We start from the raw sequence: 24,970 nt of genomic DNA on the forward strand, positions 1-24,970 counted from the left end.
TAAAAAAAGACCACATGCTTTTGCATAAATTAGCAATAATTTCAATAATCGTGCACTTTGTAAATGCACTGTAATGTAACCTGGGCAAAAAAAGGAATCTGAAAGCTTAAATTTCAAAAATGTAAAATGACACCGAATATAGATAGTCCTACTACTGCCAAAAAAATTCTGCTCAGTTATTTAAAATGTAAAATGATGACCCTTATAGACCCCAACATTGATATTCACTATGCAAATGTTCAGAGCTCAGCTTAAGTTGCATGTTTTCCTTCCTGTGTAATTTGCATGCAGGATCTTTTTTCTGTAAATCTCTGTTTTTCCATTAAGGAAACTCACAATCTTTTCTCAATTTGCAGGAGTCAAGAACGTCACCACAAATCACCTGGGTGAAGATGTTTTTGTCAAACACACTGGGTAGGTTATTATTCAGTTTTGCATCACATGGCTAGTTGTTAACATCTTCTGTGTAGGAGGTGGAGGCGTTGCCATCTGAGGTGCTAAACAGAAGCAGCTCTTCATATGCACACAGATAAATTAGATTGTTCTAAAAGGCTGATTGTGACTGGCTTTTGTAGTGGTCAGTGGGGGAGGCGGGGGTTGTGTGGGTGAATGTGCACCGGCTAAGAGCTCTCCCACAGATCCTCCTGTGGAATGAAACTGAGTGATGGATCTGGGGAGAGGTGGAAGTGTGGCAAAGCAAGAGCAAGGCCATCTTTTGAGCTGACTCTTGGCTGTGATGTGGAGAGAGGATTCACTTCAAAGCCAACATAAGGCAGTGTTGGAGGTGCTACCCCACCTTCCAGCAATGGAGCAGTTATATCTAGTAACGTTCTTCACGTGTCCTCTGCATATTCCCACTCTTAGGGAGAACTGGCTGGTGCAGCTTGCATGGAGGCACCTTCTGGTAACAGTGCCTCTTAGTGCTCGAATGCCTCTCCATAGCTAGCGTTTGAACACATTCTGAAGGTGTAGCCCCAAAAGGAGGCATAGCACCAGCTGCAGCCTCAGTTCCTTCCAACCACAGCAGTGAAAGGATGAGGATCACAAGGATCCATAGCAATCAGTAAAATATCTATTTTGTTAGATTAGTTGATGTTAGTAGTTTTAGGATAAGTTAGTCTAGCTAAGAGCATGATAATTACCTGGTAACAAGTCATGGTGGAGCCAAATGTCAAGAAGCATGGATTTTAAAGGTGTGTGTCACACCCAGGAGTCTTCCTGGCTTCCAGCCGTCCTGTTCGGTGCCTGAAATGCTTAGGAGAAAAGCATTCTCCTTCATGTTGTGCTATACGCACCACACTTACTCCTTGGGCCTGTTAAGAGAGACAGACTAGCCTTTTGTTACATCAGCACTTGTCAGCCAAGCCTGTGAGATTAGATGCTGCTAGAGGATCCTAGTGAAAGGATAAAAGACCTGAATCAGCTCCGAGTACTTCTGAATCCAGGAAGGCTTCAATAGTGAAGGCTCTGGCTTTGGCAGAGAGCTTCACTTCCAAGTTGACTCAGCTTATGGTTGGCAAATCCTCTGATCCAACACCACAGATATTCCCTCCAGAAGACCTGGTTCCAGATAAGGAACACAAAGCTCAAGAGAGACCACTGGAAACAAGCACTTCGATTACGAGGGAAAGGAAGGCCAAATTGAAGCATATCTTAAACGATTCTTAGGACCGTTCTGAGTTCAGTGTGGCTTCAAGATCTAAAGATAAAATGCCAGATAGGTCTGGGCAGGGGGAAGGGGTGGATCCAAAAGAGATCAGTGGAACCTAGTATGTTGACTACTAAGGTTCCTACTTCTACACTACAGTGTAGAATCATGTGGTTCCACAAGAGAGGACAGTTCGACTATGTCTCTTTTTTCCCAGAACCAAGAAACCAAGTTGGGAGCTTGACTGGGATAGATCTCCAGAGACAGTTTCCCTACCACCTAAGACTCCAGCTGGCTCTCTGAGAAAGACACTCACCATTTTCCATTCTCCAGATCCCAACTTCGTTGGGAGGAGCTAGTTCCGATAACAGCATCCAAGGATCAACAGTTTTCCCTGAAATAGGTCTTTCTTCTGGAGTGGACACCCTGAGACAGTCTATTGCAAGAAGCATATGATTTGATGCCAGAATGGGGTAATTAGCAAGACTGGCACATGCCACCATGGAGGCTTTTGGCACTATTGGCCCACCCCTACTTATCCATACCATATAAGAAGGTCTGACGCTCTGGTTCCAGAGCAGCTTCCAGCTAAGTCTATGGGTCGGAGATGTTCTGATCAGAGATGCTCAGAACCAACAGCTAGAGAAAGCTCTCCTACCTTGGGTACAAGATATGCTTCCTGAGGAGGGAGAAGAAATATCCCCTCCAGTAGATTTTCAACCACAGAACATTAAACCAGAAGGTGATTCATCTCCAGATGGAAATGTAGCGTCCTCTCCTTTGGAAGATGCAATTCAGTTCCACAGATGAGTGGGTATGGATAGTGTTGACTTTAAAATTGCCTTCAGTACCTTAGAAAGAAGCTATCCACTCAGTGTTCAACATTTTGAGTTTGGCTACAAAAATAATGTATCTTCACCAGTAGTAAAGGAACTTGTCAACCAGTAAAAGCTAGAAGGACCAATCCCTCCTCTTCTCAACCAGTTTCAAAAAAAGGCTGACACTAGTGCCAGATCCCATACGAGGGGTTCTCTTGTTTTCATAGTCACTCTCAGACTAACTCACTCGACATGGCAACATACAAAGATCCTTTTTGTTACTTTGGTATTTAAGAGTGTTGCTCCATTTTTCAAGTCCTATTCAAAACCCATTTTAGATTATTATACCGAAATGTTATGGGTTTGTCCATCTCCTCCGTTAAAGTTCATTTAGCAGCAGTAGCAGCTTTCCATGTGCAGATTGATGGCAAATCTGTTTTCAAACACATTAAATTGTTTTAAAGGGTTTATTGAACTTTATAGTCACCATTATAAGATCCAGTTTCTCCAGGAATGTAAACATAGTTATAACTTATGTCTCCTCCATTTTAAACTCTTGTGGGCTTATGCTATTTTCTATAAGGACAAGGTAGTTCTTGGGCTTTACCCCAAAGTACTTCCTAAAGAAATTTCAGATTTTCATATAAATAATTGTATTTATTTACCAGTATTCTTTCCAAAATCTCATGTACATAAGGGAGAACCTAGATCCTGTAGATACAAAAAGAACGCTTTCTTATTTGAATGGCGCTATGAGGTTTTAGGTCCTCCAATCATTTCCTACTCTGGTCACTCTGAGGGTCAATCTATTTCTGCTCAGTTTGTATCTAGGTGAGTGAGGCCTTGTCTACACTACTGGGGTAAGTCAACCTAAGCTACTCCAGCTAGGTAAATAATGTAGCTGGAGTCAACGTAGCTTAGGTCAACCTTACTCTTCTCAGGTAGTCGACTGGAGAGTGCTCTGTGGTTGATTTAGCAGGTCTTCACTAGACCCACTAAATCGACCCCTGCTACATTGATTGCAGCAGCCTCAATTCCTGGAAAGTGAAGACATGACCTTAGACAGTGTATAGAAGGGAGTTATAGAAATTCTTCACTCTCCCCTCCTTTTGTTCTTGTACCCAATTCCACTAGGATGGTTGCTGTTTCTATAGTGTATGTTAGTAATGTCTTCCCTTTATTGAATTAGGTAGAAGGTAGACCTGTCACATGGAGTTCAGCTCACACATTCATGAAACACTGTGTATTAATTTGGCAGCCAGATCTAACACAGTTTGGCAGGGCAGTTTTTCAGTTGTTTAATTAGGGCTCCATTTCCCTCCCTCCCATCTTTAGTGTTCTACTTGCCAAACTATCCGAAGAGTGGGAATGTGCAGAAGACTAAGGAGAAATGAAGGTTGTTTGTATGTAAACAGACCGCCAAACCTTGGTGGGTTTCTGAGGTTTAAGCTAGCTACTGGCTGTTTTTTTATTGTTTCGTTTTGTTAAAGATACAGGCACAGGCTTCTCACTCAGTGTTTTCAAGCCTGACCACAGCTTGCTTAGCTAAGAGTTTTGAAGGGCTGCACACCCCCCAACATCAGCTGACGGAACAATTTGAGCCTGTTGTGTTAAGAGGTATAATCTCATGATTCCTTTGGCTGTCATTTACTTTCACCACTGACAGCTGACATGCTCCCTCTGGTGGATACTGTGATTATCATTCATTTGCTTATCCTGTGGAAGCATTTTATTGTCTCCACCCACCTGCCCTCCTTGCAAACCTAGTGATACATTGGACAACAGCCCAACCTTCACTCAAAAAGAATTGACAGTTGAAGGCATCAGTGGACTGGGCAGCCCTCTAAAGCTTGTAGTTTTCAAGCTTCTGGTCAGTTTCTCACTGGATCTTTTGAGACCCAGGAGTGAGAAACTTGAGACTTCCTAAAGAACAGAATTGCAAAATAATAGTCCCTTATTAATTATGTTGCCCGTAAACCACTGCAGCTTTGCAAAACGAACAAAAACTCTGATATGTAGGGACTATATAAGTACATAGAAGCAGATCTATCTTACATGGAACTGTAAGGACGCAAACAAGTATCTCTAATCATATTCCTCTGCAATAGGAAAGGAAGGTTGGGAATGACCGTGGTGCTGAAATGTTAATTACCCGTCATGATCTTCAAAAGTGTGTCTGCTATCTAAAAGTATTAGTCCATTGGTGTAAATAGATTGATTAGGGAAACAATTTATGTATGGGTGATTTCCATAGTCCATTTATTCAATACATACTTTTTTGCAATGTAATTAGTCCTAGTAACCATTTCCATCGTTGTACCAATTCTTTTCCCATTTCTTTCCTACTAGGCACAACCTTTATATCCTGTGGAAAAGATGTGATAAAGATCATCCATTACGGTGCAGATTTTTATCCAGTAGAAGTGAATCTTGTGGCACTGCCATTTGGAATGTATACAGCTTGCTTCTACATTACGCTTCCTGCATATGTTGGGTGTTTATATAAAAGATGCTAGGGTTATGGAGGAATGTAAATCTCATTGTAAATAATTGTGTTTGCCAAAACTGGTTTGAGAACATGCTGCTTGAAGCATTTTCCTCTATTCATCTTATAGTGTTGGTATAATCTGATCTTTTTTGGTCTAGTATATGTACTGATTGTAGAATTATAACATGAAAACCAGATTATGATGATTTTCTGAAAGATGCTCTAGTTTAGCCAGAAATTATGGGCTTCACATGGGACTGAGTCAAATTTTATGGCCTGTGTTATGCCGGAGGTTAGAATAAATGATCATAATGGTTTTTACCTTTGAATCTATTAAAAGTAAATTTTCCTTTTATTCAGTCACATTTTTCCATTGGGGTGTGGTTCAGATCAAACACATGCCTCTGTGTTTTACCTATAAGTAATAGAATCCTTGAGATCCAAAAGTCAACTGTACCAAGTGGATTACAGTTTTGATATTACACTACCACCTAGAGGTCCCAGTCAAGGTCAGGACCCCATTATGACATAGTAAAAGTCAGCCCCTGCTTCAGAGTTTGCGGTCATTGTCAATGTTTAATAGATGTGGGAAACTGAGGTGGGAGGAGGAAGTGGTAACAGTAGTAAGAACATGTATTTACAAAGACTAGCAGTCTGCATCTTTTTCCTATCTGTTGGGATTACTAAAGTGAGTATCTTATTTTACAACTTCACTGTGATAGCTTTTTATATTTGTGAATGCCCCTGCATGAGAGGGGATCTAATCTTCAGTAGTATATGTTCAGTAGGACAAAAGAGTAAGTTACCTAGATAGCTAATTGTGCATCCAGTGAAGTGAGCTGTAGCTCACGAAAGCTTATGCTCAAATAAATGTGTTAGTCTCTAAGGTGCCACAAGTACTCCTTTTCTTTTTGTGGCTCAGTATTGCTTTCTGGATTCAGATAGAATTATGATCCCCTGTTACATATACAAGGTTTTGAGGCCAGCTTGGTTTTTAAGAGTAAGGTTGGGCTCTTATTTGACCATGAAAGCAAATGAGGTTTCTATTTAATACAGAATGTGTGCCATCTGTTTTACAGCAGAGCCAAGGATAGTTGATAATTATAAGGGCAACTCTTCCTTCCTTACCCCTTCCCTTCTTGAACAGTAATACGCTAAATCACGCCCCTGCCTTTCAAAAGAACAAATGGGCATGGGATGATCTGTAAGGTGTTGAGCAGGAATCTGGGAGTGGCATCAGGAGAGGTGAGACACACCAGCTGGGGCACCTTCCTCCCTGGGCCTCTGAACATTGAGTGCCTATTAAGGATTGAAATAGCTCGGTTGGGGGATGCAGGCAAGAAGAGGAAGTACTAATAACGAAAGACTTCTGTAAGCTGTTTGGAGAAGGGGGACAGTCGTTTAATACCTTACTCTGTCTTGAGGGAGAGCTGGTTTCAGGGCATAAATCTTGGTAAGACTTGAGCTTCTGAATTTCGCTGATATGTTGTTTAGACTGTAGGCTTACAAAGGCAGAGACCATCTATTTAATGTGGCTGTAGGGTGGCCAAAATCAAAGGTCTCATAGTTCTGAATATAAATACTATCCCTTTTCTCCCTCCTGACACACACACCAGTAATGGAGTTTGCTGCTAACTTTGCTATTCTGACCAAGCCCTTGAAACCTTCCAGTACTACAGCTTGTTAGTGTCTGCTCCTATCTCAAAATGCTCCATTTTGCAAAATGAGCCAGTTCTACTACTCAGATTTGGGAAACCAGAGAGTAATATGAGTGAGCTGGTTTCTTTCATAATGTGGACAGGAACATTCAATCTCATTAACCTAGCCTGTCTTTCAGAAGGGGTCTCTTTGTATGTATGTAAAGAGGACACTGAAGTCTGCTTCCTCACTTGCTTCAGAACCTGGAAGGGAAGTGGTAACTGTCAGCACTGAAATGGAAAGTATGCCTCTTTCCCAGTTAAGCTGCTAGTTCCATTTCTAGCTTTAGAAGCAAACCCAGTAGGAGGTTTTCTCTAAAAATGCACAGGTTTCTACCTTAAATCTCAATGTTTGATGTGCAGTCAGTAATGGTGACCGGGAATCTTTGCAATTACATATAGAACAGAAATTTTTAATGAGTTAAGAATTGTGCTCTTGCGGATGTCTGAATATTCCTTTTCTGTGCATAGCCATCATAAAGGAACATTGGAGGCTGGAAAAGCAGATCCCTTTCACCATCTGGTATTGTCTTGTTTAATGAGTTCACTAATTGTATAAACTGTGTTGCCTCCAGCCAGGACATAGCCGATCCTCTGTCGGATTGTGCAGTATCCCATCGTCTGCACTGTAGCATCGGCAACACCCACAAGTTAGGAGCTGAAATTTAAAAAAAAAAAAAAAAAAAAAAGTGAGGGGGGGAATTATTGGTAAGACAAAAGTCAAAATGAATCAAGGCAAATCTTAGTTTCATTATTGCATAGGTAGGAGCTCGGTTACTTAGTAAGCCTAGTCAGGCTAATACTCAGCAATACGTTAACCATATGATTAACATAAGTTTATAGTTATTCCCAGTAGATAAAGGCCTTGACTGTGAATTTCCTTGCTTTCAAATGTGAGATTTTAAGTTTATCCTCCTGCAATTACTACTCTTGCCTGAAGCCATAATTCATGGAGTCTCTATCCAGTCCAGTGCTAGGTTGGATAGGGATCTGGGATGTAGAGAACAGAAGCCATGGTACAGAGAACAAACTACTGCATTTCCTTCCAGGTGGTACACCTGAACATTTGACACATGTTTGAAATGCTTATAATTTAATTACTGGTGCAATGAAATCTATCACAAGTTGAATGTCTGTCAGAAATAGTCTCAGACTATAGAGGAATGCAGCGTGACAGGGAGACATTTTAAGAGATCAGAAAGCTGAGTCATGTGAGGCCGAAAGGGTGTTGTGGTGGTCAATTGGATAAGAGTCCTCAAAAATAGAGAGAGATTTTAAGTCATTGTATCTGGAAGAGCTTTGCAGAGATTCAGACTGAATGTGTTATGTAGGCAGTTTGTCTTGTTTTAATCTCATTCTAATAAATTTTTAATTAGACTGGTCGGACGTTAGACTGTTGAGAATTTCACACAGATAGTCCTGGAGAGGCTCCTCATTCTTCAGAAATCCATGTACCTTTTAAGGCACAGTTTGGACAGGAGCTAGTCAAATCTGCATTGTTCTTTCCTGTTCCATAAGAGTAGAAATGGTCAAAACTTTACTGCATTTCTGTCCATTAGATGGATTTAATCAGCTGGCTAGCTTTTTGGTTTTTATGAGCATGCTGTTTTAATTAGCTACAGATTAGTGTTAGAGGGAAGTTGTATACTGGGGAGTTTCAAGTTATTAGAATAGTCTAATAACACAGGGCAGGAGAGCAGGCTCAAGTCTCCCCAACCATGTTTGTCGGAACATCAGCATTTTCTGTTCTCCCTCTACAGTAGGTGAGAGTCCTAGATTACAGACAGCTCACTGCTGGTGTCATGAGTTGCACTCAGCTATGGGGATTAATCTATGCCCCATAGTCTTTGAGCACAGGGAAGGGTGCATGCTTAGGGGGGTAGGAACTGGGGCAGATTTCGGCTTTGGATCACAGATGCTTGAAAGACCAAAATGCTATTTCTGGGAGGCAGCTGAACCTGCTGTGGTACCACTGGAAGGATGATCTTTTGAGAGATTTCTAAGCGTAAGAGTGTTGGGGATTAGTAATGAAGAGAAAGTAAGGTAACTGCCAGGGTTCTGTTGAGGATTTGTCCCAAAATTCTCTCCTTTCACATTTATTTACACTTAAAGTGCAGTTTTACCTGTTACAAGTGGCACTCAATGTACCTTATCTCCCCAATCATGTGGATGTTGTTTTAGGCTGGAGCTCCTTGGCCACCACTAGCAGATGAAAGGTTGCAGCCAGCATTCCATTAGAAGTCCTGTTTTCAGATTGCCTAGAAAAAAATATTAACCATTATTTCTCTAATCATTGGACGACTTTCTAGCCACAGTCGACTCTTCCCAGCCTGGATTGAAATTGCAGTAATGTTAGAGTTAAAGGGCCATTAAACTGCACCTTTTGTGTATTTTTGACATGGACTATTGGGTTCCCCCTAGCTCTGAAAAGGCCTGTTTTTATTTGTAACTTTACAACCAAGGCTACCACCTAGTGCGCCCCCCTCAAAAATAAAAAAATCCTGTATGTAGCACTCAGTAACCTTTTACAACCCCTGTTCCATCAGTTTACAGCCACCTTACATATACAGCTTGTACACCCCTGGGAAGAGTGAAACAGTTTAATATAAAGCCTGCAGCAACATTGTATGGAGTTCTTCGAGCCCACTAGGGACTTCTGCCTGACCACAACTGGTGAAGGCTCTGACTGAGTTCCCAGGTGTAATTTGTAATAAAATTTTAGGGGGTTCCAGGAACCAGAAGCCCAGTGTTAGAGATCAGCTATATACATTAGCATGTGTCTACTATATATGCTTTGTAGAAGATAAACAAGGGTCTGTATGGTAGGTATGCCCCTCTTCTGGGTTTCTCAGTGAAGTGTTAAAAAAAACACTAGATTGTAAATACATATATACCTATCCCTGAAGGGGGAAAATGCAGTCTGTTCTATAAAAACTATATTTACAGTAAAATTATCCCTACATCTTTCCTATCCTCTGCTGGTTTTTTTAGGTGCTATCTGAGCACCTTACAGCAGGGGTTCTCAAATGGGGTCCGGACCCTTCAGCCTCCATCCCAAACCCTGCTTTGTATCCAGCATTAAAAATGCTGTTAAATATATAAAAAAGTTTTTAATGTATAAGGGGTGGGGGGTTGCACTCAGAGGCTTGCTATATGAAAGGGGTCACCGGTACAAAAGTTTGAGAACTACTGCCTTATACCATTCCTGCCTGTTTTCCACTCCCGATTTTGTGCTGTACCCCTCCTCTTTCCTCGCAAATGAAAGATCCAACAAAAAAAGGGACAGGGTGCTTTATAACACGTTTTCCTAGCCTCAGTCCTCATGTATGATGTGGTTATTTAGTATAAATGGGAGGGCCGTAGGAGGCCAGCTAAAAAATTCCCTGCCTCAAGGGCAGCATGGAGGCAGGATCTAGGGTCAGAGCCAGAAATAAATCCAAAGCAGATGCCAGCACGCTGTAGCTGCGGGAAGGAGATGCAGCCTCTGCCTGTCTGACACCTCCCCCACTCAGGTCCACATACAAATTGGGTCAAAATGTACAGGCCACTGACTTGAGGCAGTGTGGCCTAGTGGGTACAGCTGAAACGCCTGGGTTCTGTGGGCGAGCAGGGGCAAAGGCGTGGCTGGACATTGTGGCGGAGGGGGGCCAGGGAACCTAGGACTCCGGGGCGGGGAGTAGGGTCTAGGGGCTACAGCAGGGGGAATAGGGGACAGAGAGCCAGGACCGCCGAGGTTCCCTCTAGCTCTGCCCCTGACGCCTTCTTTGCGCTGAGGAAGCCGCTGCCCTGCTCCGTGCCTCAGTTTCCCCCTCCGCGCGGGGGCCCGGGGGCGAGGCGATTCGAACACGTGGACCGCCGCGCTCTGCGCCCCCCCGACTCCACCGCCGGGCGCCGGCCCAGGGGGCGGAGCCCGCTCCTCCGCCCCCCCCCCCCGGCGGGGCTCTGCCGCTTTAAGGGGCGGGGCCCGCTCGCGCGGTGAGAAAGTTTGGCCGCTCCTCGCCGCCGTCTCTCCCCTGGCGGCCCCGCCCGCCATATTGTCCCCGCCGCCGCAGGCCGACCTACTGCAGCCGGAGCGGCGATGGGTGAGGGGGTGGGAGCGGCTCGGGCCGGGCCGCCCCGCCGCGCGGGCTCGGAGCCCCGGGCTAGCGACACCCGCCCCTCGCGGGGAGAGGGAGAGGGAGGGGGGGTGGTTCGCACGGGGGTCGGGCTGCAGATCCAGAGACCCGTCCCCGGGCCCGTCCTGAACCTCCGGTGGCCCCCCCGGGGGGGGGCTCCTGCTCTGCACCCCCCCCCGCGGCCCTTTCACCGCTTGGCCGACCTCCCCCCCGTGCACGCGCCGCCCCATCGATCTCCCCGGTGGCCGCCCCCCCCCACCCGCCTGCGTGCCCCACACACCCTCCTCTCCGCTGCGCCCTGCCCCCGTACAACCCCCGGGGCCCGGCACCCCCCACCCCCCTCGGCGGCGCCCCACTTCAGCAGGGCCCTTCTGCTGCAGCAGCGTCGGGCCTGGGCTCTTTCGTGCTGCCGGGGGGCAGGGGGGCGGGGGGGGGGAAAGCTCTTTTTAAGTAGTTGTTTTTTCTCACCTGGGAGGTGTTTCCTGTGTGTCTTGTCTGCTATCCAGCGTAGCCGTCCCTAGTTTGCTGGAGGGCTGCCTGGAGGGTAGTTAGTGGGGGCCCTCACACCTTAGTTCATTAACAGGCAGCAGGCTTAAAACAAACAAAAGGGAAATTTCAGAGCAGCGGCCCTGTTAGTCTGTATCCGCAAAAAGAACCGGAGGACTTGTGGCACCTTCGAGACTAACCAATTTATTTGAGCCTAAGCTTTCGTGAGCTGCAGCTCACTTCATCGGAAGTGTTTCTTCACACACCCCACAGGCAGCCTGTGGATCTCGGAGGATGTTGCGAAGGCCAAGACTATAACAGGGTTCAGAAAGAACTAGATATGTTCCTGGAGGCTAGCTCCACCAACGGCTATTAGCCAGGATGGGCAGGGATGCAAAACCGTGCTCTGAAGTGTCCCTAGCCTCAGTTTGCCAGAAGCTGGGAATGGGGGCCGGGGGATGGATCACTTGATGATTCCCTGTTCTGGTCATTCCCTCTGGGGCACCTGGCATTGGCCACTGTTGGAAGACAGGACGCTGGGCTGGATGGACCATTGATCTGACCCGCCATGGCCGTGTTTATCTTCTAACTGAGGGGCATGGGTGTTAAGCCTTAACAAAGTTCTAACTGTTAATTGGGATTGAGGTTAAGGGACAATTAAAGACCAATAACACAATAGAGTTTTAAGCAGTCAAGGCTCACAAAAAAACACCCTCCCCTTTTAATGGCTCACGGTGGGTCCAGTAGTATCTTTTATTGGACCACCTACTTCTGTTGGTGAAAGAGACAAGCTTTCAAGCAACCCCGAGCTCTTCTTCAGGTCTTTGAGGATCTGGGCCCCTGTACCTACATTGCCTCATCTGTAAAATAGGGATAACACTATAGGGGTGCTGTGAAGTTAGTCTTTGATGCTTTGAGATGCTAGAGGAGTATGAAAGTTACCTACCTACTCTGCTCCAAATCCATGTGTGTTATAAATCTTTCCTTTTCAGTTTTAAGGACTGAAGAAATAGTCAAACAGTGAGCAGCAGTCAACCTCTCAGGGCAGTCTCCATACCCTTTGTTGTTATGGCAGGGGGAAGGCGGGGCCCTAACCGAACGTCCTACTGCCGAAATCCTCTTTGTGAAACTGGGGCTACTGGGGGTTCTGGACATTCCACAAGTTCATCGGTCACTGGTGTGCGCTCACGTACCAGGTAAATATGCATCCCCTTTATTCCCTTATGTGCTGTGACAGTTCTTCCTCTATGAAACATGTAGTTTGACAATGAGGCTGGTTCATGTTTTTCCATCCCTTACCCTGGCCGTTTTGTCAGTGATTCGGTAACTTTTTTGTTGGTATGCTGATGTCGGGTTGCAGTAGTCTCGCTGATCCGTGACAACTTCCCTGGAGTATGTTTTTGTCATTAAAGCAAAGAATGGAGATTGGGAAATGTGGGTTCTGATACACCCCAGGACTGCCAAGTGCATGTGATGCTTAGTTATCTGAGAGAAGTGTTCTAAAGGACTTTTAGATTCTGCAGGGTGGGGTGCTATAGACAAAGTTTTGGCTCCAGAGTTCTGCTTGGTGGATCAACCCTATCCAGCAGCATATGGCAGCAGTTGGTTAGTACAGACAGATGCAGTCTGCTTTTCTTTCCCAAATCCTAAACTGGTTGAATGGTAGCAGCTCAGCCTTGGATTATATGCTTTCACTTTCGATCTGACTTCTGTGGGGAAAGCACAGAGGTTTAGGGAAGGAGAGGGGAAGTGGTGCCAAGTGAGACATTGAGGGAAATCAACACTTGGATACCCATGTGATGAGCACTTCATAAATACCTTGAATAGAACATCCTTGACACTGCAGGTGAATATCCCTTAACATACTCCCTGATTGTGGCCGTAGGCTGAGGTGTTTCTTTAGTATTACTCATTTACATAGCAGTTCGTCCCAAGGGGTCCAAGCACCTTATCATCCATATACATACAGCAGTCTTGACGTGCATGTGGCCTCCTTGGAGATAGAGGGCAAGCCCCTGTGATGAGCAGGGGAAAGGCTTGGCAGGGTAAGAATCTTATGCTATAAAGAATGCCATTAGATCTTTAGTGTTCGCATAGAGCCTGTGAGGTCTCTGTCTTCTGGACATCTATATTACAGAAGCTCTGTTTCCAGCAGGAGATCCAAAGGCTGAAGGGCTTAATCAATCCTGTGAGTTTTGGGGCTTCGGAGATTTCAGAGCTCATGCTGCGAATGCTAAGTTAACCCTTCAGTGACACATCTGAGCCTCTGCGTACGTCTGCACTGCAATCAGAGGTGTGACTGCTGCACGTGTCAACACACCTGAGCTAGTTTTGATCTAACTAGCTCCAGTAACAATCGCAGTAAGGCCACAGCAGAACCAGTTACCCCGAGTACGTTCCCCAGGTCCAGTGTGGCGGAGTACAGCCTGGGCAGCCCCCCAAGTTGCCGCAGTTTCATTGCGATTGTTTGAGCTGGCAGGATCAAAGTTAGTATGGCACGGTCACGGGGTCTCAGACTTGGCGCTCTGGCATGCTCTGAGTGAAGTCAGACAGGACTCTAGTGCAGCGTCTTCCCCTCAGGACACACTCTCACCAGGGCAAACCTCCTTGGCTTCAGCGCCTCCTGGGTCTGACCTTGGAGTGTTCAGCACCCCTGTTCACAACATGAGCTCCCCACAGTGAGCCCACCTGGATGGGACAGCTGGGGAAACCTTACATGCCGTCCCAAAGAGGCCATGCACCCCACCTCCGCAGTCAGCAGTGACTCTCAGCTAGCGAGGTGAAACAGAAGGGTTTATTAGTCATCGGAAACACTGTGTAGAACATATCTTGTTAGCACAGTAAGGAGGAACATTCGGCAAAGTCCCTTGTAGGGGGGATCCAGAGCACAGGGCCCCCGGCTGCCCCCAGTCCCAAACCAGGGGATTGACCAGCATGCAGCAGCCCAGCCTCAGTCACCCCCAGCTGTCCCACCTCCATGCTTTTGTCTCTTCTCTGAGCAAAGAGGTCACCTGGTGTCCACCTCTCTTTGTTCTCCACCGGATTTGACTGGCTCCTTGCAGAGGACAGGCTCTGGCCATCAGTTGCAGGTGTCAGCCATTCTGTGTCACACCTGCCCTCTAGGGATCTCTGCAAGAACAACACAGCCTTATCCCATCACCTAGAAACTTGAGTAATACATAGGTGAAACTGAGGCGTGCATACAGTATTCAGAGAAAACATGAAGGACATTCCCATTTTGTCATGGTCACACCTCTGATTGCACTGTAGACTTACCTTTTGTTTAAGGCTTTCAGCCTTCACAGTCTTATATTTTTTTAACAGCTTGGATTGGACCCTCTTTTTCCATTCACTTGATTGGAAGCTTTTCTGCTGTCACTATAGCTGTGACTTTTATGGTTCTGTGTTGGGATTTTTAATGGGAGTTTGGCATCTAATGCTCTGAAGCCCCTTTGGAAATCCAAGACCTAATTACTGAGTGTTGTTGCTTAGGAATCATTCGCTGGATGCACCTTGCTTGACTTGCATTTATACCCTTCTCTTTGAGTAAATGGTTGGCAGCTGGAGTTGCTCATGTACACAGGAATACAAACCTGTGATTAAACCTCATGGTTCCTCTGTGGCTTTAAATAGGCTTTGGGAGAATAAGAAATCTCATAATTTATTTTATTTACTTGGATTTTATGGCACCAAATCTTTTGTGCATACACTTTATGTAAATAGCAGCGGGAGGCAGAAACACTTGTAAAAGGCCACTCGGTGTCCCTGCTGGGCTGCGTGCATAGGAGCTCTGCTCTCAGACCTTGCTCAAGGTGGGGGATCCCAAATATAGTTCTTGCTGTACAAACCAAGTGCCATGCCTATATCAGGCAAAACGGTATTGGCACATCCAGAGCATGCGGTGCTACTTCTGTACGTTGTCTCGTATCCACGTGCAACAGATGTTTTTTAAGCATTGGCTCTACCAGTTCATTGCAGCCTCTGGGTGTGGCGTTCAGCTTGGGCTCCTCACTTAGCATAAATCCATCCATCCTCTGCAGTCTGAGTGTGTGGGCTGCTGGTGGGCATTAGGCTGAGGGAAAAAAAACCCATCTCAGGGGAGTAACTGGTGGGTTTTGGTTTATCTTGGTAGGAGCGGTTCAGGTACAGGCCTCTCCAGCCCTCCTCTGGCAACCCAGACAGTGGTTCCCCTCCGGCATTGTAAGATCCCAGAGCTGCCTGTGGAGAGGAGTGTCTTGTTTGAACTTCAGCTCTTCTTCTGCCATCTCATTGCTCTATTTGTCCACTACATCAATATCTACAAAACCGTGTGGTGGTACCCACCCTCCCACCCTCCGTCACACACATCACTGGTAGGTATCTGGGTATGTGCTGCTGTACTCCTTTAGATCCCTGCCCCCAGTGTACCTCCACTCTCACTCCCATGTGCATGGCTGCTCTCTCCAGATTGCTGAGCACCCAAAACCTATTCCCTCCCCAACAGATATCCCCGTTCCTCCTGCTCTTTGACAGCATCTGGGTAGATGCTCTCTTAGGACAGCACTTCCGTCTAAGAGCCAGCACCCAATGTAGCCCAGCTCTTGCGACAGTGGGATTTTTATAGTGTTGGGCAAAATAGCCCACCTTCCCAGCATCGTGCCACTGTAGGGAGTAGAGGAGTATGTGTTGATTCACTGAGCAGTGATATAACAAGCATTGAAGGGGAAAAAATTGTATTTAAATTGAACATACAAACCCCCTGGCTCCCACCAGCTCTTACGTTGAATTTATCTGTAATGTTAAGAATCATGAGATCTGGCATTCCATCCCAATGCAGACTTCCCTTCTTGGAATAGAGTTGATCCTCTTAAATTTAATCCTTGGTGGAGTGGGGAGAAAGCGAGCAGCATACAGGAGAGGCGATGAGCAGAGGTGGGGATCCAATGTTTTAATAGAAGCCTCTTTCATGACTGGAACAAGCCGTGGCTCCATCTGGCTGATGATGTTCTGGGCTGAGGTGTAGAGCTCTCCCGTGGCTTCAGATGCATCACGCAGGGAATTCTGCACTGTGGCCAGTGCCTGCCTTCGCCCATAATACAAAAGCACGGCTTATTGCAGCTCTAGGTCCCAGCAGGCCCGGCTCCATCTTTATTTGAGTAGCCTGGCTACACTGCATCCTAGGACTTGGTCTCTATAGGGTTCACCTTTTTTGTGAAAGACTAAATGGCTATAATCAGCTCCACTTCATGCAAACTAGATGTGGCTCTGAGGCCCCAGGTAAATTGTCAAGTGACTTTAATTTGGGCAAAGTTTGGACATCCTGGCACTGTGCACACTTGGCATTCTCCTGATAGTCCAGGAGAAGAGAGGTAGGAGTGGCTCTGTTGCCTGGAGCAAAATGGAAGTGTTTCCTTTTTGTCATTGCAGAACTTTCATCTCATTGACTTCAACGTGCTGACAGTGACGACAATTGTCTTAGCGCGCAGGCTGATCGGTGCCATCGTGAAGGAGGTAAAGCTGCAGGCCAAACTCAGAACTATTCTCTCCTTCCCAACCTTCTCTGACTAGCATCTGTGTTTGCCTTTCTGTATCGTGGATGCATTAGGTAAAAGAATGCGGAGAAGTGAGTTTCAACTCAATAGAGAGCCTTATCAAGCCAAAACACCAGCGTCATTAGTTGTGTGCACTAGCTGTTATTGCTGAAGTGACATCAGTAAAGCAACAGTTTCTGTAGGACCTGCATAATAGTGGCTACAGAGAGATCTGCAGGTACTCTAAGTGCTTAGAGTGCTGTATGTTTTCAAAGGGCTATGCTGACATGAACTGAGTATAGAAGATTCTTAGAATGGAATGATAAATTTAAAAGAAAAAACTAGATGATAGCTAGTACCTGGCAGCTTAAACATAGGGTGAAGTTTGGACATTCTGGAAGCTGAATGTAAAATTGAGTGTCCCTTTTAAACTTCAGCCTTTTCCCTGCCCTGTTCTGAAGGGTTTTGAACTGACTGCAACATAAAACCTAGACGTGGTTTCCTACTGGCAAACTGATTTACAGAGATGTCGCCATCCATTACTCATATGAGTTTCCCTGTATTATGTATATTTGATGGTTACTGAATTCCTAGCATTTCAGTCTGTAGTGGGTTTGCTTTATCCTTTCCTGAAGAATGACGTATGGCTCCTTTCACCTTCCCTTCCCCTTTAGTTACTCCAGCTTCCTGCAGAGAGGAAGCTGAATAACCTAACCGTTTATATTTGCGGATGCATTTGGCTCACTTCAGAGGCTTGCTGCAGTACATTGGATTCTGGGGTTTTTTCTTCCCATTTTGTTCAGGAAAGTAATCTGCTTCTTGCTTGAGCAGCCTTCGAGGCTGCAGGCAGGTGATCCTCCAGGACTAGACAAGACACCACAGGAGCTCGCCGCTCCCCCAGCGGAACAGGAAGTGTATATTAAATCTGTGCCCAGGGTTCAGCTTCTTGATCTTGGAGAGTCCAGATGCAGATTCTGATCTAAGTCAGGCCTCTCTCCTCCAGCTGCAGTCACATGGCACCTGGAGGTCACTCCACCTCCACTACTGTGTGGTGCTGGCTTAGTGGGACCGAGTAGAACTCGTTCACTAGTTACGCTGCTAGTTTCTCCTGTTGGCTTTCCAGAAGGAGATAAGTTGTCTGACTCCTGCCCTGCTCTTTCTCCTCTGCAGGCTTCACAAAGCGGCAAAGTCTCCCTACCGCGCTCCATTTTCCTTGTGATTACTCGGTTTGCAGTCCTCACTGGGACAGGCTGGAGCCTGTGCCGGTCAATAATTCACCTCTTCAGAACCTACTCATTCCTCAATCTCTTGTTCCTGTGTTACCCGTAAGTACCTCTCTTCTCCCGTCTGGGTTTAGATGATGAATTTCTAAAGCTGCCTGTCCAATCAAAGTCTGTTGTTACAATGCCATATGGGGCAAGATGTGGCTTGAAAGTAAATGAGCACTTGACTTCCTTGCCACAGAACTTAACCTTTCACTCTCTTGGTAGATCATAAAGACTATATTAGGTTAGATCTCTTGGGAGCTGGGTATATGTCTTTCCCATTCTACTTGAATGACCTGCCCGGTGAAGGAGTTAACCACAGTTTGCAAATTGCCCAGGGTTTCATAAAAAGACTGTCCACTTTGAGACGTCTCATGCCTTAATTATGAGCAAACCGTATTAATATTGGCCGGCCACCTTTGGCCATGTACATCCAAAACCTACAGTGCGTATTAGGTGGACCTGATTGTGTTGTGTCTCTAGCTTCCATTAGCTATGTGGACAATGTCATGTGGCTGTATCCCTCTAGCTCTCCCATTCTAGAATCTGTGTGTGAAGTGGCTCTCGTGATCAAACACCCTTCACAAGGGGATGTTGGGTGCTAAAGCATCTTCAGTATCATGGGAATGGCAGTCAGACTGGGGGGAGGAACTGGGGGTGATGATGTTACAGCCTTCCTGCCCATGTGCTTTTCCAGGTTCGGCATGTACATTCCTTTTCTCCAGCTGAACTGTGACTTTCGGAAGACGGCCCTCTTCTCCCAAGTGGCTAACATTGGCCCCCGAGAGACAGGGGATGTGAACTCCAGGGGTAAAGACTATCTAACAGTTTTAAAGGAGACCTGGAAGCAGCATACCAGGCAAATGTATGGCATGGAGGCCATGCCCACCCATGCGTGCTGCCTCTCTCCAGACCTGATCCGCAATGAGGTGGAGTATTTGAAGATGGACTTTAACTGGAGGATGAAAGAGGTGCTGGTGAGCTCCATGCTCAGTGCCTATTATGTGGCTTTTGTGCCTGTCTGGTTTGTGAAGGTGAGTGCCAATGCACCCCTATGTGCTCACCGCTCTAGCGTGTGTTTCGTGTAATTCCTCCCACACATGGGACAAGCGAGGCAGTTTTGTTTCAGTCGCTGGCAAAATCGGACGCTGGTCCGGTACGGCCGCGATATGGTTAGTTCTCACCCGATGTATGGAAAGTGGGTACAGTAAGTCTAAGGGCTGGTCTACACACACATTCCTCAGAGACTCCTGTGTGGACAAACTTAAATCAATTTACACCTGGCTTATATGGATTTGCTTAATTCTGAATTGCCTGCGATGTCGTTAGTTTTGTGGAGTAAAAGGGGTCTGAATGTTGAGACGCTTGAAAGAAATAGAAAAGTGTAAATTTAACTCTGTAATACAATACAGAATCCTACTGTGTGTTTCAGCCACTGAACTCTCTGATTACCTTAAGTTACACAAACTTCTATATTCCTGTCATCCATGGCAAAGTGTCATATGCTTGTTCCATCTATTGGGGTGAAACTCTTTTCCCCCTTGGAGTTACAAAATTTCTTCTTTGGTTATGGCCAAGCCAACTTTTCATGAACTGTAATGTCTAGTTGGGACATATTCAAGACAAGAGTAAGACTGATTTTCTTTTCTTTCCTACCTCTCTTTAGGGAGGGGGTGAATTGTAATAGAGGGGACTCTCCCCCATCTATTTTATTGGATTTTCACAGTAAGTTGTACTGTACAGCAAATGTATTTGGATGAGTATAAAACGAGACTAGAGACTTCAGGGACCTATTGTAATCTGCTATGCCTCCGGCTTCGTGGCTGTCACTTTTGCAAGCCATGGGAATAGAACTCAAAGCCGCCTGCTCTAAGAGTGCAGGCCCCCTACTGTTTGAGCTAAAGCAGAATCATTGTTTGCTTCTAGCAGTATGGGGTCTATGAGCAGTAGTGATTCTCCCAGTGGCATCGAGACAGAGTATTGCAGCATAAGTGTCAGTTGTGGAATTCATGCTCACTCACTGTCCCCCTCGTATGCAGAAGAGTGACTGTTGCCCGAATAGGACCCCTTCTCCCAGCTGGTCGTAGATTTTTGCATCTGAAGTGTTCTCTTGGTTGGCCAATTACTGCTGAATGCAGGGCTGGTACAGCTGCTGCCCTGCTCTGCCTCTGATTTCTCAAGCAGGAATAATTGCTGCTGTGAAAAGGCACCGGTTCGCTTGAGTGCCTCGTGTTCGAACTCTGTTTTCTTGGGTCAGGGTGTCCTAATGCATTTTTACACTGTATTCCTGCCCCCCACAGAATACTCAGTACTACGACAAACGGTGGTCGTGTGAGCTGTTCCTGCTGGTATCCATCAGTACGTCTGTGATTCTGATGCAGCATCTCTTGCCTGCCCGCTACTGCGACCTCCTCCACAAAGCTGCAGCACACCTGGGCTGCTGGCAGAAGGTCGATCCTGCCCTATGCTCCAATGTGCTACAGCATCAGTAAGGACCTCTCCCACTGGCTAGCACTGGTTTGTTCTCTCTTGTATGCTGGCTCTTGTCATGATGGGGTGGGGAAAAAATCTGCCAGGCTGCTATTCACCCTTGGGGAGAGATCTCTCTCTCTAGGTTCAGCAACAGGAAAATGAAACTGGAGTTGCTCCGTGTGGCTGCTAATCAGCCTAATGCTGTATGGGCATGATCTGTCCCATCCACTACCGAACGCAGCAGGCAAACCTCTGGTTTGTTGGTGAGCAGTGACAATGGCTATGAAACACTTAGTTGTAGAGCTCGACGAGCCAAATTCTGTCCTCGCAAATAACCGCAACTTTATGTCTTAGCAAATAGTTAGAAGAGACCTTAGTGACACTCAGGGATTAGGACTGTCAATGGCTGCATTGGTGCAGCCCTCCCGGCTAATAGGGGAATGCCATTAACCCCCCTGCAGAAGCTCTGTTCAGAGCCGCAGCCAGCTGCCATGTGACTGATTTTGTCATTCTGGAGGTGGAACTAAGGGAGTTGGTTTCTCTTGCAGGTGGACCGAAGAATGCATGTGGCCACAGGGGGTGCTGGTGAAACACAGCAAGAACGTGTACAAAGCTGTGGGCCATTACAATGTGGCTGTGCCATCCGACGTGTCTCACTTCCGCTTTCATGTAAGCCGGCGTTGTTTCTCCTTTATTATTAGAATTATTTGTAGCACCATAGCGCCTAGACAGGATCAGGGCCCCATTGCCTGGGGCACTGCACAGACATATAGGCAGTCCCTGCCCCAAAGAACTTAGTCTAAATAAACGAGAGACACAAAGTTGGAAGGCCAGCAGGCACCGAGTGGTGAAGTGACCTCCTCACGATCACACAGCAGGGCAGTGATAGAGCCAGGAATAGCCCCTGGTATGATTCTTACTCCTGTGCTTCCTCTCTCCCTGTCCCAAGCCTCTCCTGAGCACTAACAATGGGGGAGCTTTCTGAGAAGGACCTCTGTGCACTTGTTCTGCGGAGCAGAGCACCGAAGTTCTTTTCATTTGTGAGCAAGAAGGGAACATGCTGCTAGGTGTCCAGAAGTGAAATCTTAGTGCATTTGCTCATGGAGCATTCATTCCTGATGTGTCCTGTATTTCCTGTGGAGCGTCTGACTCCCATGCAGCACCTTACCCTGGGCTCTTTATCCTCCAGTTCTTTTTCAGCAAACCGCTGAGGATCTTGAACATTTTAATTCTGCTGGAAGGAGCTGTCATCTTCTACCAGCTCTACTCACTGATCTCGTCAGAGAAGTGGCACCAGACCATCTCGCTGGCTCTCATCCTCTTCAGCAATTATTACGCCTTCTTTAAGCTGCTGCGTGACCGGCTGGTACTGGGAAAAGCTTACTCATACTCTGCCAGCAGAGACTCAGAGCAGAAGTTCAATTAAATCGCACTGCTGCTCAGCTTGTATTACAAAATAAAAACCTTAAAAAACAAACAAAAAAAAAACCACAAACAACCTCAGAGCTTTGTATTTTTGTTACCACTGCTTTTTTCTTTGATAACTGATGTAATTAAAAGGAAAAAAATATTTTTGTACTCCCAACAGCTGTTTGTGTGTTTATTTAGCCGCATCAAACAATAAGCCTTCCACATCCTATCTTTACTTAAAGGGCATCTCCACATTAACAAATGACTCTGAACATCCATTCTTGACAGGTGCAAATGTTGTTTATTGTGGGGGAAGAGGATGTTGGGAGGGGTCTGCCTGTGGAGTTGGGGAGGAATGAATAGATCAGTGTGGTCATGTTTAAGAGCTGCTTGTTGGTTGGGAGCAGTCAAGCCAAAGGCCCTGCCTGCAGGAGGAGTTTGTACTGACTCGGTGAAAGTGGTATGGCCCTTTGTGTGGACACATGGTTTGAGTGCCTTCCTGTGATTTAGCTTAAATCAAAATAAATGCTCACAAAAGGGCGTCGTGCCACTTTAACTTCATCTATTTGGAACCAGATTTGGATCAGTGAAATTTCTTCTCTCTTAGGCCTTGACTACACCATTTGGTTTAAAAATCATATTTAAAAACCAACAAAACCTGCTTTCTTTCACTTTAACTGGCACTCCCTGAGATGATTAGAGTAAGGCTTTGTTTACCCTACAGACGTCTTCTGGTGGAGCTGTGATGGTCAGGAGCGTGAAGAGAAGTGATCCCTGACCCACAGAGCTGGGCTGGCAGAAGCCCCTAGTGTAGACACAGCTAGATTGGCAAAACTGCTGTTACATAGATGGCTTGTTTTGCTTGGGCATATGTGCGGTTTTACTACTGTGGTACAAAGTGCAGCTTTGCTCGCATTGCTGCGGCCACATGGAGTTCTTTGCTACTGTCGCAAACCGGTAAAGGAGTCCTTGTGTAGACACAGCCTTACGGGGAATTAACCCTCTACTTTTCCTGTCTCCCTCTGGGGCTGGGTTTACACTGCATACAAATAGCCTGGCCAGATTTACTCTGTGGGTCTTATGCACATGGCAGCCCTGTGCTTGGGGAGTTTCTGGGGCCACAGCTTCTGCAGTGGGAGGGTTGCAAACACTGCATTCTAAGCCAAAAACTCTGGTATTTTACCAAATGGAAATATTTGGGGTTGTCTTTTTTTTTTTTTATCCTGTTTTATACTAAACGACCTGACCCTGGCCCTCTGAAAGGAGAGTGGTTTGTGCGGTGGGGAGGTTCTATAAAGGTCCAAAGGCTTTGAACACAAAGAACTGGTGGATCTAGCTCCAGTACCTGCTGGGCTATCCCTGTATTTCTAACTGGCTCATTGCTGTGAGTTTATAGTGTGTGATTCACGCTTCTCAACTTCCTATGTTTGCGCTGGAGCAAGGACAGCTGGTGGGGATGTTGTTTTTGCAGCAGGATAAGTTATTGATTAAAGACATTTTGTAAGTACCCATGATCTGGGGTAATCAGTCATTCAAGCAACTTTCCTACTGTTCGGCAATTTCTAAAAAATAAATCTCTAAACAGCTGCCTTTAAAGTATTCTTTGCAAGGCAAACCATGCGGAAGTGACGACTGGTGTAAACTAAGCTTTGAAACTGCTTCCCCCCCTCCCCCCACCTCCAGTCATTTCCTAGTGACCTACAATGGAAAAATAAATTGCCCTTGTCCTTCCTTTTTTTTAAAAAAACAAGTGTCCACCTCTCCCTCCAGCTTCCTTCATTTATTTTATTTCCCTGCACTAGAAGTTCAGGTCAGGCCTAGGCTGGAGTCTTCTGTGGTGTTGGAGACCTAGTGCAACGAATGACATCGCAAAAGTAAAGTCGGAGTAACAAGGTAGGGGACCGATGGTTGCTGGTGGCAGCTGTTTGTTTAGCTGCAGTGGCCAGTACTTTAGTGAGGGGAAAACAACGCTGCCCTTTCCATGAAGGGATTCACAGGGCTCCTTGGGAGCTAGAAGTCTTCATGAAAAGACCAGCCTTGACCTTCCTGCTTTGAAAATGAAAAGCAAGCAGTGTTGTTTTTTAAATCCAGGTCTCCTGATCCAGCATCAAGAAGCAAAATGAGGGCGCAGATCTCATCTTTACAATATTCTTGGCCTCTTACCTTTAAAAAGGAGGCCTGAGGCATGTCCCACCCCAGAACAAAACGCTTTTCCCCGGCTGTGTGCAGCCCCTGCGGGCAAAACTTATATAAGTGCCCCAGCCACCTCCACAGCAGCTGTCTCGGGATGGTGCAGGCCGGGGGAATCTGTAATCCACCCCTTAGTGATCATGAATCTTCAGCGGGACCACTACACCTGAGAGCCCATTTTCAGAGGACGTGATGCATGCTGCACATCCTGCCGCGTTCCCATTCGGGGTGGGGGGGTTTAGTGTGAAAGGGCACTCTGCAACCCAAATCCCTGCTGGGGGCGTGCCAGCTGCTGGCACTAGTGGGCAGCAGAGAGCTGCTCCTCCCCTAGTCTTTCATCTTCGAGGGGTGATGGCAGGCTGGCATCATTCTGTCAAAGCCAGCCAGCTCTTCAGCTCAAGGCTGCAGCTGGCTACAGTCAGGAGCAGGGAAAAGTGATTGGGGCCATGCAAATGGCCTGGAACAAAGCAACCCAGGGGAACTGGTGTGTAAGGGGAGACCTCCAGAAAGTCAAACCTGCCGGCACCGCAGCCTGGAGGACGCATGGGACAGGGGCTGGCACAGCCCAAGACAAGGCAGGTCTCGTTCAGACATGTCCCTGGAATGGCCGCAGCAGGAGCGGTTACCCCGACGTGTAGGGAGGGAGCCACTGCTGACCCACGTAATAACAGAGATTGCTGCAACTGAAGGCCATGACACCTACCCAGTCCTGAGGGCAGGCCCCCATCCTGCATCCCACCCCTGCCAACTGCACCCAGCAACACTTGGGAATGGGCACACCGAAACCAAAAGCAAAGAAGAAGGAAACACTGCCTGCTTCCCAGCGTGAAGGCGGAGGCATTGCCTTGGCAGACGGGAGGGGAGGGAGTGG

At 46.5% G+C, this 24,970-nt stretch overlaps 2 protein-coding genes across 6 annotated transcripts in view; both read left to right on the top strand.

Moving 5' to 3' along the window:
* Window positions 1-5,309, top strand: part of KHDRBS1 (KH RNA binding domain containing, signal transduction associated 1) — a 29,819-nt gene extending 24,510 nt beyond the window's left edge. Inside the window, exons 10-12 of one of the 2 annotated variants that reach the window (XM_073317564.2) lie at window positions 357-414; window positions 3,957-4,083; window positions 4,816-5,309. The gene's annotated coding sequence lies outside the window, so the exon portion shown is untranslated. The remainder of the gene's footprint in view (window positions 1-356; window positions 415-3,956; window positions 4,084-4,815) is intronic. The other variant, XM_073317563.2, reaches the window with a different exon arrangement.
* On the top strand, window positions 378-22,084 carry TMEM39B (transmembrane protein 39B). Of its 4 annotated transcripts, none has more exons than XM_073317558.1 (10): window positions 378-414; window positions 4,816-4,866; window positions 12,245-12,448; window positions 15,385-15,604; window positions 16,659-16,742; window positions 17,933-18,087; window positions 18,725-19,061; window positions 20,328-20,515; window positions 21,048-21,168; window positions 21,689-22,084. In XM_073317558.1, exons 3-10 carry the CDS (start codon window positions 12,321-12,323, stop codon window positions 21,923-21,925), a joined length of 1,470 nt encoding a protein of 489 aa, XP_073173659.1. In that variant the 5' UTR covers window positions 378-414; window positions 4,816-4,866; window positions 12,245-12,320; the 3' UTR covers window positions 21,926-22,084. The 4 variants fall into 4 exon arrangements, with proteins under 4 accessions (XP_073173659.1, XP_073173661.1, XP_073173663.1 ...); XM_073317560.1 differs by lacking the exon at window positions 378-414 and adding an exon at window positions 4,047-4,083; XM_073317562.2 differs by lacking the exons at window positions 378-414; window positions 4,816-4,866 and adding an exon at window positions 10,614-10,733 and having other exon boundaries at window positions 12,328-12,448.
* The last annotated feature ends 2,886 nt before the right edge of the window (window positions 22,085-24,970 follow it).

Source organism: Lepidochelys kempii, chromosome 19 (genome assembly GCF_965140285.1).
Source record: "Lepidochelys kempii isolate rLepKem1 chromosome 19, rLepKem1.hap1, whole genome shotgun sequence".
NCBI lineage: Eukaryota > Metazoa > Chordata > Testudines > Cheloniidae > Lepidochelys > Lepidochelys kempii.